Below are 15,987 nucleotides of genomic sequence, written 5' to 3' on the forward strand. Positions count from 1 at the left end.
GTCTACTTATAAAATAGATGGATGTACTGGTCAACTGGTCAGTTAACTGACAATTTTCTTCAGTTATTTTGTTCAGGAACAAAATATTAAAGTCAGACGAAGGTTTTAAAAGAGTCAACTGAGGTAGATGAAAAATAAAAAAAAACATTTTAAGGAAAGAGGGGACAACTGGCTGAAGGGAAAAAGCGAAACAGACTTTGACTTTTTAGAAGGACATTTAAATGACAAACATTTAACATTATACAAGAGTCAAAATTAGGTACATTTTCATAAAAAAAGAACATGCTGAGAAAATACTGAGTTACATGAATGAATATGTAATACTGTTGTAATAATGTAATATAAATGCACCGCATACTTTTACTGCACACCTTTCAGTCCACTTGTTCTAATGGTCAGTCCACCTTAGTACCACGGTGAAAGTGGAGAAACAATGTTACACATAACAATGTAGAGATTAGACAAATGACAGATGTGAGAAGGAGTAAAATATAGGCTAACTCTGTTGCTTTGTAAGCTAGCTTTAGCTATCATCCTGCCATATTGTATGATGATTATTCTGCCATGATTTGTATTTTAGTTAACCATGAGAGCCATACCCATAGCCATACGTACTCAAAGTATTATTTCATTACTGTGGAAAGTCATTGAATGTGTCAGGTAAAATATGTGTGTTAAGAAGACACTTGTTGAAAGTTGAAACAGCAAAGAAGAATAACTTAGTTTGGAAACTATGGTCCTGAGACTGATGTATCCATGCAGAGAAAATGTGGATTTGGTTGTATCTTTTGTAGCTGATACTCAATACAGACAGGTGAAGGCAAGAGCTGCTGTCAGTGTCTCATTCATTGCCCCTTACTATTTCCCCTGTTTAAGAGTACAACATTTGGAGGCACCACTAGGATATTTGGCTTGAGGACCATGCCTGAGCTGTAATAAAAAACCAGATGACCCAGGCATCAGAAAGGAGCACTGCGAAGCAGCAGAGATGTTACTAGACTGACATTGGTGTTTGTATCCTGAAGTGAACAGTAATCACTAGGGGGCAGCAAAAATCTATCAAGTCTGATAAACACTCATTTCATTGCCTGTGCTAACTCCTCTGGAGTCTGAAGTAGAGAAGCTACAGCTGAAAATGAAAGAAACACTGTATCAACTGACGGAAGAGCAGCTGATTAAATTATGTGATATACTTCAAATCTCAGGAAAAAAACTATGTGATTAATAAAATACGCAGTCAGTTAGTCTCACATTTAAAGCAACTTGAACATGCAGAGCTTCAACCGCAAGGATGAAGGTATGTCACACCTTCTTGATGTCCAGAAGGACATAAGCAATATACAAATGGAGAGGGCAGTAGAGAAATTAAGACTGCTTCTACACGAAAAAGAGGACGAAATGCATTGCTTAATGAGGAATGGCATGAATCCCCAGTTTAATGTATTGTTCCAACACCACCGAACGGCTCTATGTAGCACAACGATTATAATAAATGAGGCCAAACAGTAGAGCCTGAGCAAAAAGACAGGTTCACATTTTCCAGTCTTGAAAGGCAAATTGAAAATGGGCTCAGTACCAGACCTGCAGTTAAGGAGTTACAGTGAGGAACATAAGTATTTGAACACCCTGCGATTTTGCAAGTTCTCCCACTTACAAATCATGGAGAGGCCTGAAATTCACAATGTATTCCCACTGTGAGAGACGGCATTTTAAAAACAATTCAGGAAATCACATTGTATGATTTTTAAAGAATTTATTTGTATAGCACTGCTGCACATAAGTATTTGAACACCTGAGAAAAGCCAATGTTAGTATATGGTACAGAAACCTTTGTTTACAATTACAGAGGTCAATGTTTCATGTAGTTCTTGACCAGGTTTGGACACACTGCAGGAGGGATTTTGGCCCACTTCTCCACACAGATCTCCTCTAGATCTGTCAGGTTTCGGGGCTGTCGCTGAGCAACACAGAGTTTCAGCTCCCTCCAAAGATTTTCTATTGGATTTAGGTCTGTAGACTGGCTAGGCCACTCCAGAACCTGGATATGCATCTTACGGAGCCACTCCTTGGTTATCCTGGCTGTGTGCTTCGGGTCATTGTAATGTTGGAAGACCCAACCACAACCCATCTTCAATGCTCTGACTGAGGGAAGGTTGTTGCTCAAAATCTCACAATACATGGCCTCATTCATCCTCTCCTTAATACCGTGCAGTGGTCCTGTCTCCTTCAAAGAAAAGCACCCCCAAAGTATGATGTTTCCACCCCCATGCTTCACAGTAGGGATGGTGTTCTTGGGATACAACTCCTCCTTCTTTCTCCTCAAAACACGACGAGTTAAGTTTAGACCAGCAAGTTCTATTTTGGTCCCGTCTGACCACATGACTTTCTCCCACGCCTCCTCTGGATCATCCAGATGGTCACTGGCAAACTTCAGACGGGCCTGGACATGTGATGACTTGAGCAGGGGAACCTTCCGTGCAATGCATGATTTGAGACCATGATGGCGTAGTGTTCTACCAACAGTGACCTTTGAAACTGTGAGAAAAGTGCCACAGAGTTATACAAACAACTCTCCTCTTAGGGTTAGAGTAGTAAAGAGACTCCCTAAATTTTCTTGATCAAGACAACAGAATTGAGGCAGAAAATCCCGTTTGCTTCTCAGGAAGTTAAATCAAGTCTAAAATATGATCCAGCACTAGTCCAGAGTCTTTTCATGCATACTGTCCTGACTGGTCTTCAGAATAATAATATTAAAAGTGATCTGCAACTTTACCTACTGCAAACAAATACTTCAAATGAGCTGTTGCCAGAGAAGGTGAATATTGCAGTTGCGAATGGAAAGGAGAGACAGGACGAAAAGAAACATGCAGCTCCATCATGAGTACCTACTGTAAATACTGTCTAGACCAGTGATTCTCCAGTGGAAAAGAGAAACACAGTCAAAGAAAGAGCAAATAAAAGAAATGTGTGCTGAGATGGTACTCCTGAAAGAGTTGAGGGCTGAAGTTTCCAAAATCAGAGAAGCCATTCTAAAGACAACACCTGCAACCCAGCTGCTTTTCCCCATTAAGGCAAAAGAAACTTCATGCTGTTTTATTATTAGCATGTGAGGGGAACAGCACAGTTTCAACAAAGATTTGCACCACAGAAATATTTTCCAGCACCATGCCACCACTCTAGATGCTTTTCATGTGTGAAAGAATGTTACGAATATTGTCAGCACTGCTTCAAGTGTGGGAGATGTGAGCATTTTGTGCAGGTTTCAAAACACCAAGCACCTTTCAAACAAGATAGCATTCTGATCTTCAAGTCTCATGAGAGTAGGGAGAGTAGAAAAGCGCTATATAAGAATCAGTCCATTGACCATTCATGAGAACCCACAGTGGCCTGAAGGACTGAAGGAAGTTTTGCGATACCCTTTTATCAGTAAAGGCTAGTATGACACCAAATATTGTTTACAAAATCCCACCAACCATGACATCATAGTGCCAAATAGGAATGTTATGGGAACTTTGCGGTCTGTTGGATCAATATATCCTGCTAATATATTGAAAACTGACTGGATACCTACTGCATCAATCCATTATGCCCAGGCACACCTACCAGTGAACACTAGGATCCACCTATCAAGTTGTTAATCAGATGTTAAGAGAAGAATCACAATCATTCTTTAGGTCTGACAATGACATAGGATGTGCTGAGAACTTGCAAATGAACACTTCCATGAAAGATAACGAGCCAGTGACACCGACTTATCTCTCTGTACCAAAGCCCTTGTATCAGGAGATGAAAAACTACCTGCAGGACTTCAGAGCTCAAGGGTCGTTGGAAAAATCCACCTCATCATACTCCTCTCTGGTAGTCTGTAGGATGTCACGACAGTGCTGCAAAGAGTTAGGGAGAATGGAATCAAACTAAAAGCAAGGAAGTGCATCATGTTTAGAGCAGAAGCAGGGTAACTTGGCGGGATTGTGTCAGCAGAAGGAAGCAGGATAAACCCCACAGGTAGCACTGCTATGACTGCTTTGAAAGACAAACAGCCAGGTACTGTTGGTGAATTAAGAGCAATGTTGGGACTGTTAAGTTATTACAAACAATACAGGATTTTGATGGAATCACCAATTCTCTGTATGACCTGCTCAGTGGACCTGTAGACATTGATACCCAGCGAAACAAAAGATTAAAGTGGCAGATAAAATGAAACAACAGTAGTTGTCCCTTCAAGTACACATGTTTAGTGTAGCGACATGCACCAGTCAGTGGTAGAGCAGTTGATAGACTGTTTAACTCAGCCTCCTGTTATAGGCTTTCCAAAATTTTCACAGCCATTCATCGTGAAACGTTGCTTTGTACAATTTCTTGCGTTTCTCATACTTTAACTGCAGCTGAGAAGAATTACCATTTGCGTTCAGAGTTTCTAGCTCTCAAATGGGTGATCACAGAAAAATGCTGCGATTACCTCTATTATGCACCATTCTTCACAGTGTACACCTATAATTATCGACTTACCTATATGCCAAACTGAATACAACAGGGTGACGATGGGTAGCAGAACTGGCAGATTTTCACTTCACGATTAAAATGTGAAGGAAAATGTGGTTGCAGACAGTCTTTCCAGCATGGCGTAGACATGATGAAAGAGTTCATGGAGGAAATTACATGTAATGTGATTGGAGCAGCTACACAGACAGTGGAAAGAATGAATCCAGTGTGTCATGTCCATGGTCTCAGTTAACTGTGCAGCCATGGCCACAGATGTTTCCATCATTCCACTGACAAAAAGCCAGATAAAACAGGAACAAAGAAGTGATCTGATTTGGTGTAACCTAAAACAAGAAAAACCATCAAGTTCAGAACTAAAGCACTTCAACTCACAGGTAATATGTCTTCTAAGACAACAAATTGAAGATGGATGAGAATCTTCTTGCACAAAGAAACAGCCAACCAAAAACAGCTGGTCTTACCAGAAAAACACAAAAGTACAAAACTAAAGGAGATACATGATGAATGGGGCCATCAAGGCTAATGAATATTAGCGGTTCTACCAGTTCTACTGGCCGCATATGCAACGAGAAGTAGATGATTATGTAATAAAGATGGTCTGTCTGCATAAAACTAAAGAAGCCATCTCATTACAGCAGTGCACCACTGACTAATATTGTCACTACTTAACCACTGAAACTTCTATCAAGTGATTTCCTACACCACAACAAATGCAAGACAGTTATGAATATATCCTTGTTGTCACTATTTTAGACACTTCAGGTGTATGCTACAACTTCCAAAACAGGTTATACAGCTGCAATCAAAATCCTTAATGACAGCATGAATACATCATAAACAGGGTGTTGAATTTGAAAACATGTTGTTTGTACAACTGAAAAACTACTGTGGAGTTGCTGGATCCAGGACTATTCTCTACCATTCCCAAAGGAATGGACAAGTGAAGCAGTTTTATAGGATACTATTCCAGATGCTGAAACACTCTCTGAGAAGCAGAAGGCACTAATCAAGAACTAAGTCAATGCACATACAATGCACTCAATAGCAAATGGACTCTTCAGCACAGAATTTAATTTGATTCGATTTTTATTGTGCTTGGAGCTTAACACACAGACCCAAAGCACACCACAGTCACTTGTATCACTCTCATGGACCTTTATCAAACGTGAGTGTTGCTTGTCGCCTGCTCTGGCCCCTGGAACACAATTGACTATGGTTGCTGGTGTCTCTAGCTTCATGTCTCAGAATAGAATCGCCAATTACCAGAGTTTGATCCTCAGCGGGTGTGTCGCAGAGTGGGGAAAAGCGGTTAGACACATGAACAGGTTGGTGGTGTACCTGGGGCTTCTGTTTAAGACTATGTTTCTTCCTCATTGTCACTCAGCCATCCTGTTTCCCTGGCTGCTCGGGACAGTCTGTCGGGGGACCGCTAGAGGGGCTCTCGGCAGTGGATCTGCTGAAGTACCTCGCCTTCCCCATTAGTCTCCCCATCACCTCCTCCGTCTGCAACGACTCATCAAGGCTTTGTTTCCTGATGTATGATTTCATCAGTTCAACCCATTCAGCCACTGTACTTGTCTGTACCATCACCATGAAAATCACAGGCTCTCTGTCAGATTTTACAATAAAGCTGAACTGAGTGTTCTCACTGGGTGTCTTCATGTTGCCACCCGAATGAGAAGTCTGGTTATGCGAGTGAGCATTATTTTGGTCAGCGTCACTCACAGCCCCACTAGACATAAGTCTGGCCACAGTAGATTCACCTATCTGTGAACCCAGTTGAAAGATCATGTCACTAAACAGCAACCTGGGTTTGGAGATCTGCGTCAAGTGGATCTCACGTTACGGAGTCATTGCACCACTGTGGCTGTTGTAGTTCTGAGAGTCAGTGGTGAATGTGATGTTACAGACCCATGTAGAAAGGATGGCACTGCAACACTGGATTTGCTCTTACTCTGGATTTCCTCTTTATTCTGGTACAAAGATAACAGCACACAGTCGTCATCAACGGTGTGTTATGCAACTGCAACATTCAGATCTCCAGCTTGGGATTATTTTCCTTTGCTGAGGTATGCCTGTGCAGTGATGGGGAACCTTAACATTGCAGTTGCAGTATTTGTCCACCAGGTGGTTCCAACTATTTACAAAGCACATCAATTTTGAGGAAATCCATTATTAAGCTCTTTTTTAAAAAAAACTCTGTTGTACATGCACAGTGCTTCATTAAGAGAAAAAGTTATTATCTCAAACTGGTTAAGGCTTTGTAAGGCCAGCTAATTCAAAGAAAGCCTGTAGATCACACTGGTCATTTATATTGTTTGGAGTGTTTCAGTGAATATATAAAGGGCAGCTATATTTAAAGGCACTACATTATCTCAACCACAAAAAAGTGACAAAGTGGCTGGATCACACGACATGTAGCTATTGTGGCTTTGTTGTCTACTCTGCTGATTTTCATTTCCTGTGTTGAAACATTGAAGTAAAACAATGAAACAAACAAAATCAGTCTGCACACAAAATACATCTCATTTTGACTTGATCATTAATTTTTGTGACATTCAGGTTAAACATGACATTCTTATGCTTATTACTACACTTACATATTTGACAGTACAGCTAAAAGGTTTCTTGAAGCAGTGATGGTACTAGTTCATGAACTTTCCTGTGGAGAGACTTTCAGCTTCAGACAATTCTGATTGGTCATGTGTTTGTAGTTTTTTTGTTTGTTTGTTTTATTTTGTTTTGTGATTTTTAAAAAATGTAATTATTCTTTTAAAATTTTTCATGGTTTTGTAGGATACAGTGGAATCTATGCACTCAGTAATAACCTCAAAGACCCTTTTGGTCCCTTGAAAAAGGTTTCTGTGATTAAAAATTTTTTGATACTTAGTGTGAAAGTGCTGCTTTTTGGGGGACGGACCAGTGGAAGAGAAATTGTTACTATGAGACGTTTTTGGCCTTTTTGATAATATTGTACAAAGTACTAAACAAGAACTATGACTGTATGTGTGTGTATATGTGTGAACAGTGTCAGCTGGTATGCTGTGTGCCCTTACAACCCTGTCTGCCTTACAACGGCGCCATCAAGGTCTATCAAGTGCCCAAGATGATCAACCTCATGAGGCCAGAAGTCTTTACAGACATTGTGTGTCTAAAAGGTGTAATCCCAGAGATTTACAAAATTTGCCCAAAAAATCAGAGCATGTAATTTGCATGCTGTTTATCCGCTACATACTTTTCATAAAGGTACATTTTCATTTCAAGCTCCCATGGGTCAGATTTCCAAAATATCCTCATGCACTGATTAATGGTGAGGGCACCTCCAAATAATTTTCTAAGATTTTCAGAACCAGTCATTTGAGTATAGCGATCTGCGGCTCAGTTTTTTAAAGATACAGCGGGGGATATTTGATCCCATTTCTAAGTATGCTCATTTATATTGACATGAACCATTTCTAATTTTTATGGAAAATAAATTACTGTCAACCAGCAAAGCGACAGCTTCCTTCTCATATTTACTACACTCTAAAAACTGAAACTGACATTTACTTAAAATTTTTGAGGCAACACTTTTACACTTAAAAATATTGAGTAGATTGGAAACTAGTCAAATCTGTTCAATATACTTGATCAATTGAATAACTAAAGCTTAAACATATTAAGTTGAAATCAATAATTGTAGTTGTTACACAAACATGAAAAAATTGAGTAAATAACACTGACATGCTTGGTAACTGAAATATAGATGGTCAGTTGATCCAAAATTTTGTTCCATTTACTTAATATTGTAAACTGAAAGTAATCAAAATTGTACTTAATATTAAATATGGTAAATGGCCTGTATTTGTATAGCGCTTTACTTAGTCCCTAAGGACCCCAAAGTGCTTTACACTACATGCAGTCATCCTGAATGTGTGTACGAATCATTCAGTCATTCACACACACATTGGTGACGACATGCTACATTGTAGCCACAGCTGCCCTGGGGCGCACTGACAGAGGCGAGGCTACCGGACACTGGCGCCACCGGGCCCTCTGACCACCACCAGTAGGCAGTAGGCAACCAGTAGGTGACCGAGACTGTTGGTGCCGGGGCTCGAACCGGCAACCTTCCGATTACAAGACGAACTGCCAACTCTTGAGCCAATTATTGTATTTCACTGGTAGTCTAAGTCTGAAAAACCAAACAAACTAATATGTAGTTGTGTGTTTCATAATACATGTGTGAAAAATGACCACATGTTAACATTTTTCCAAACGAAAATTTAATTTTCATAAACATGGCAATAACTCGAAATGAACAAGCACTAAAAAGACAAGTGCCTTTTCCCTTTTAGCTCAAAGCCTTACATACTTGAAGGACAAATGTCAAACCAGGAGAGCAAACACAAAAGCTCAGAGTATTTAAAAAACAAAATGAACAAAACAATGAAAAAGGCTCATGGTAGTCAATTACTCTACGTTATCGTGTTTTACTTACACTTTTCAGTTGTAGTTGCTGACAATAAATGATATTGATTTGAATAATTAATGATTTTAGTAAAAGATACTGATGAGTATAGATACCTGTTTCTCAAATATTTTGATTCAATTTTAAACAAAAATATTAAGTACATGCAAAGAAGGTATTCTGTGAACCACATACTGAATTTATTGTCTGAGATAAATGTAAATAAATACCTTAATTTAACACAAACACATATGTTAACATTTTAGACATTTATTTCAACTTATCAAACTCAAATAATTACTAAAAGGATATTCATAGATTTTATCAGGCTCATCTAACTTATATTTATAGTGATATTTACTAAGCCTCTGAATTACTTTTTAGAGTGTACATGATTAAGGTCTGGAGACTGGTGAGGCCAATCCTTGACCTTAATGTACTTTTTTGTTCTCAGTGTGATGCTTAAAGACCTGTCCACAACCTTCTGTCTTCTAGCTGTTGGAGGTTCTCATCCAGGATTCTACAGTAGATGGCTCGTTGATGTGATGGTGTCTTCCCATACCCTCAGCAGAATAATAGCCTTAAATCATGTTTTTACCTCAGTATACACACACACACACACACACACACACACACACACACACAGACACACACACACACACACACACATATGTGTGTGTGTGTGTGTGTTCAGGGTCCCCATAGGGGACCGGTCCCATTGTGCTTTTAACAACAACAAAGACAAGAAAAAACTGCTGCTTATAAGAATGAACAAGTGAAATGCGGTTATCAATTGAAAAGCCATCATAGTGGCTAAGATGAACAGGCACATGGTTAAATACATACTGTAAGTAGGGCACAGAAAGGAACTGGCAGGAATACCAGAAGGACAAAGCACAGATACAGATAGAGCAGTCGCCCATGACAGTAAGACCAGACTGACCAACCTGTGCACTACCTACAAGAAGGCCTATGACTCAATGCCTCACACGTGGATCCTGGAATGTCTACAACTCCACAAGATTGACTATGGAATGGAGCAATCCTCAGCCACCTCCTCTACATGAAAAATAAATGATGGTCTAGCTAAACGCAAACCGGAATGAATGGCATTGTTGCTGCAGGATGCTGTAATAATCAGGCTGGTTTAGTATGCATTCAAATTTGAATAAATCCCCACCAGTGTCACCAGTAAATTACCCCCACCCCATCACACCTCTTTCTCCATGCTTCAAGGTGGGAATCATGCAGGTAGAAACCATCCTTTACCTTTTCTGCGTCACACAAAGACACGGGGTGAAACCAAAGATCTCAAATTTGGACTCACTAAAGCGCAGATTTCCACTGGTCGGATGTCCACTCCTTGTGTTTCTGGCCCAAACAAATCTCTTCTATAAAAGTCTTCCAGGTCCTGAGGCAGAAAAACAGCCTCAGACCATCACACTACCACCACCTTATTTTACTTGATATATGATATATGGTATGATGATCCTTTTCTGAAGTGCTATGTTACTTTTATGCCTTCCAAAAAGTTTAACTTTTGTCTCGTCAGGCCACAGACTATTTTCCCCAAATCTTGAGAATCATTATTAAATTCCGTTCTTTTGAATTCTTTTGGCGACAGAGAAAGACTGGACTCAGAGTGGTCACAGCTCAAAAGATTATCTTAATTTTACATTTCCGGAAATGGAGGCCTGAACACACGAACACACAAGCTCAGGTCTGAATTCTTTGCCAGCTAAATCTGTATATATATTTCTGCACTACGTCACACCGACACACAGTTTCAATCAAAACAACTCCTTCAGTGTTACTAGTTCCGCTTTTCTGTCTGGTTTCCTGTGTTTTATTAATATGCCTCTGCACTAAACTTCCCCTTTCTTTACTTCCCCTTACTGAAGTCTCGGTTGCCAGGGCAACCTGTCACCCTCTAACCTAGTTCTTTGTCACCTCTGGGCCTGGTTTATAAAGGCCTCTATTATTAAAATACATAAAACAATATAATCAGAAAATAAGCATTAAGAATATATATTTATTTCTTAACATCATCAAGATGTTTTCTGGAAAAACCGAGATGGTCAGCAGTATTGGAACTCGACCATGCAGGCTATTTTTTCCCAGTCTCTTTCTTATGGTGGAGTCATGAACACTGACCTTAACTGAGGCAAGTGAGGCCCGGAGTTCTTTGGATGTTGATCTGGGGTCTTTTGTGACCTCTTGGATGAGTCATTGCTAGGTCTTGGGTTAATTTTGGTTGGCCGGCCAAGTCTGGGAAGGTACACCACTAGCTCTCACTGTTGTTTGCTGGAGTCCCACAGCTTTAGAAATGGCTTTGGCCTTTTCCAGACTGAGATCTCAGATTTACTTTGTTTGTCATTTGTTCCTGAATTTCCTTGGTTCACAGCATGATGCTTTTAAGGATCTTTTGGTCTACTCTACTTAGTCAGCCAGATCATATTTAAGTGATTTCTTGATTGGGAACACGTGTGGTAATAATCAGGCCTGGGTGTGGCTAGAGAAATTGAACTCAGCTTTCAAAGGATGTGATACATCACAATTAATTTATTTTAGAACAGGTGGCTGAACAGCCGATCGGTTGCATGCAGACTAATGACACCATATTTTAGCACCTGCTCAGATTGTTTTGGAATCCCAGCCGAGCTGGCACTATTTTATAACCTGGTACCAGGTACTATAACCTAATAGAAAACCCTGAAAACATGGCAAACTGCAGCGAGTCGATCCAAGTAGGTACTAGTGGAAAAGGGGTTTAAGTAACAAACCCTACAATGTCAGCAAGGTATCAAATATTTATTTTCCCACTGTATAGTTATATACTTTTTGAGTTTATTAAATAGAAATCTAATAAAAAAACAAAAACAAACATTGATTAGTATGCGTTTATGGCTCGAAGGAAAATTACTGAAAATCACTGACTGATGCAATCTCATAAACTTACAATTACTATATTAAAAATACATAAGCGTAGGTGCTGGTTTGTGGAAGCCTCCGTGTTGCCCCGCCATCTTGAATACATTCGCGGAGATGCGCATCACCGTTTGACCTAATCGCTTTTTCTCCAATGGAGGAAAATTTTAATTTGTGTCTAAACCTTCAAGAGTCTCAAGAAATGAAGGAGCATACCTGTGTTATCATCTAAAATGGAGTCCCATTGTTAGCAGATTAGACATGCAATGCTTTTTTTTGCTATGTTTCCCAGTGTAACAATGTTAGATCCGCTTCAAAGAAGGTTTTGGTAACAACAGCTAACAGGACTGATGAAAACAGCTGTGCTTATCGACAGAAAAGGATATCTTCAGCATCTACGTTGACTTATTTCACAACATTTTGCAGCCTCATCCAAAGTAAATAGATGTGAACACATTGATAGCTAAGGTAAACAGCACACTGACAGCGTATACTTGGTACAGATAAGCAGTGAGCACAGTTGTTTGTCCTACAGCGTCCACTTAAATTTGAATATACGAGGGGAATAAAACAGAATTCAGTTGACAGTGCAATCTGATGACATCTGAGATTTTACACACTGCAACTTTAAACCAGCATGGCTTCTTCAATTCTACATAGAACCAAAGTCTATAGACTCCCCTAACATGGATGAGAGAATTCTCTTGTGTCCAATATACTGACTATGAGAAATAACTGCACTTACTGTTGAATTTATCCCAGATCTGTATATAAAGTTGCACCACAACAGAGAACACAGTGTTTTGGCCAATGTATGTATCATATTTTCAACTTTGTTTTTCTTTATATGCCTAGTGCAGCAAAATAATGTTGGTACATTATTAATATTGCTGTCTATTTTTTCTTGTCTGTCAATTTCCTTCCCAGGACCAGTACCAGTTCCTACACAAGACTCTACTTAGGCCCATCAGTGTCAACGTGAATGGTTTGGGTCTTCTGGCTAGAGATGTTAATGAGACAATACTGACTATGTCAGACCGGTCCGAGAGTATGGAGCTGTTGGTCTGAAACAGGCTCTTCAGAACAAGGAGCTCTGCTGAACATGTCCCGTGGATCCAAAAAACCTGTGTTGTTCCTGAGCCCATAAAAGAAGCACTTATCTTTGAAAAACGTCAAGGAACTATCATGGACAGGACTTTCCAATGCCTTTTTTGCCAGACTCTTGGTTAAAATTAATAACCTGATTACTTTTTTACACAGATATAAAGTTTTGATATTTATTTTTTTTCACCAATTTATGTCTTATTGTTCTCCTACTGAAGGGTTTACACCTGTTTTTAAGTTTCACGACAGTGTCAGTGGGCAGCGAGAAACACTTTTTGTCTTTTCTTGTTTGCACTATTCAGTGTAGTGTTACAGCCTACATATACAAAACTCACTTGGATTTTCCTCATTCAAACTCGGACTTTTTTTATGGTGACATTTCAGGGCTTTGACTTGTTAGGCCAACTGCTTCTGTGAAGGACATCACAAGTTTTCTGTCTCTATAACAAGATGTCTGACTTCTGCTCAGCATGACCTCCTACACCATGCTCACACATCATGTTACTATTCATCAATCACAAGATTAATGGAAAGAAGCTCATGGAAGGATAACCACAAACAAGTATTTATTTAAACTGATTTATTTATTGTTTCCATTGTTTTGTTGTTACACCATTATTCACATCCAAATTAGGATACCTATGTGGTGTAACCACTGCTACTGTGAACTTTTATGGTTAATTCTTTGTATAATTCATAATATGCTTTTTAATATATGGGAGTACTGTATGTATACATATATAAATATATCCCTATCATAATAACTTTGTGATTTTTGTACACGTCCTTTGTGGCCTCCTGAATCAGACTGATTTCCATCATGTCCTATAGATTACTATTCTGCTACTCACAGCTGATTCAGCCAACTGAAGGTGGACTTCTTTAGTCCTCTACATTCTTGTATGCTGCTATGTCATCTGAACTCTCTCTCTCTCTCTCTCACTCACTCACACACACACACACACACACACACACACACACACATATATATATGTAGAGAGAGATTCACACAATATTGACCACAACCACATGATATTCCTTTGAAAAGGATTTTTGTTTTCATCCTGACAGCCAAGCATCAGTTAAGAACACAAGCACCTGAAGTACAGGGTGGGCCATTTATATGGATACACCGTAATAAAATGGGAATGGTTGGTGATATTAAAGTCCTGTTTGTGGCACATTAGTATATGTGAGGGGGCAAACTCCTCAAGATGGGTGGTGACCATGGTGGCCATTTAGAAGTCAGCCATCTTGGATACAACTTTTGTTTTTTCAATAGGAAGAGGGCCATGTGACACATCAAACTTATTGGTAATGTCACAAGAAAAACAATGGTGTGCTTGGTTTCAACGTAACTTTATTCTTTCATCAGTTATTTACAAGTTTCTCTTTGTTCACAGCCATTGACATGTCAAAGAGGTTAACACGTGAGGAGCGGATCGTAATTGTGTTGATATCTGGTGAACGCAGTAACCGGGTCATTGCAGCAGATTTCAATGCAAGACACCCTACGAGACCACCCATCTCCCATGCTACAGTTAGCAAGCTGCTTGCTACGTTTCGTGAAACTGGTTCAGTGTTGGATTTGCCAAAATGTGGACGCAAGAAAACTGTCACTAATGAAGAAACATCAGTGGCTGTCCTAGCTTCATTCAGCAAGAGCCCACAGCGTAGCACTCGCCGCATGTCACTGGAGAGTGGCATTAGTCGAACATCCCTTCGGTGGATATTAGCTACTCACTAGTGATGGGTCGGTTGCGAACGAAATGGCTCTTAGAGCCGGATCTTTGACGTGAACTGATTGATTGATTGATTGATTGATTAGTAATTTATTTCAACATGTGAACAATATATGGGTACATTTAGAAAAGAAAATAAGAGAGAGAAAAAAAAATACTATACAAAATACATACACAAAAAACCAACATTCTGATTAATTTACATGTTGAAAGGGAGTGGGAAGAAGTAAACACTTATTTAATCCCACCCCGTTGCCATAAATTATCAGTTAATATTTAGTCAGCTTCCTTACTGATATAATTTGTAATAGAAATAGTGAAAAGATTTCTGATATACTTTATATTATAATATCACATCATGAATTTTTTATTTTATTTTTTTAAATAGAGACATTCACTTAATTTCAATATTTTCCTTTTCTTTATAGTTCAAGAAGATCATATTTTTATAACTCTTTTTGAACAGTTTTATGTTTGGACATTGCTTTAATTCCATATTCAGACTGTTCCATAGTTTCACCCCATGAACAGAAACACAAAAGCTTTTTCTTGTAGTTCGTACCTTCCCTGTTTTGAAGTTACAAAAACCCCTTAAATTATAACTTCCTTCTTTCAAAAAAAACATACTCTGAATATTACCTGGCAGTTCTTTATTTTTTGCTTTGAATAGAATTTGTGCTGTTTGGAATTTCACTAGATCATCCATTTTCAATATTTCAGACTGCAAAAATAGTGAGTTTGTATGTTCCCTATAACCTGCATTGTGGATGATTCGAATTGCTTTTTTTTGAAGAGTAAAAAGTGAATGTAATGTGGTTTTATAGTTATTGCCCCAGACCTCTGCACAATAGCTTAAGTATGGTGAAACCAGTGAACAGTAGAGAATATGAAGTGATGTTCTGTCGAATACCTGTTTTGCGTTGTTTAGTATTGCAATGCTTCGTGATACTTTGGAATGAATATATCTTACGTGAGCTCTCCAATTAAGTTTTTCATCTATTATTACCCCCAGAAATTTATTTTCACTGACTCTTTCAATATCAGCACCATTTATTTAAATTTTTGCATTTGTATTTAAACTACTATTTCCAAATAACATAAGTTTAGATTTATTCAAATTTAATGATAATTTGTTTTTATCAAGCCAGAACTTCACTTTACTTATTTCATTAGTCATATCCTCCAATAAATTCTGCAGATCATCACCAGAGCAAAAAATGTTTGTATCGTCAGCAAAGACGATACAAACTCACCCTCTCT

General features: G+C 38.9%; 1 protein-coding gene across 2 annotated transcripts in view; it reads left to right on the forward strand.

The window, feature by feature from the left end:
- The window catches only part of LOC134628176 (receptor-type tyrosine-protein phosphatase gamma-like), a 470,111-nt gene extending 456,412 nt beyond the window's left edge, over nucleotides 1-13,699 (forward strand). For both annotated transcript variants that reach the window (XM_063474903.1, XM_063474904.1), the window contains one exon: nucleotides 12,809-13,699. In XM_063474903.1, coding sequence (XP_063330973.1) covers nucleotides 12,809-12,843 — 35 coding nt within the window. In that variant the 3' untranslated portion in view covers nucleotides 12,844-13,699. The remainder of the gene's footprint in view (nucleotides 1-12,808) is intronic.
- Nucleotides 13,700-15,987: the final 2,288 nt, after the last annotated feature.

This window comes from Pelmatolapia mariae, linkage group LG5 (assembly GCF_036321145.2).
Source record: "Pelmatolapia mariae isolate MD_Pm_ZW linkage group LG5, Pm_UMD_F_2, whole genome shotgun sequence".
Taxonomy (NCBI): Eukaryota; Metazoa; Chordata; class Actinopteri; order Cichliformes; family Cichlidae; genus Pelmatolapia; species Pelmatolapia mariae.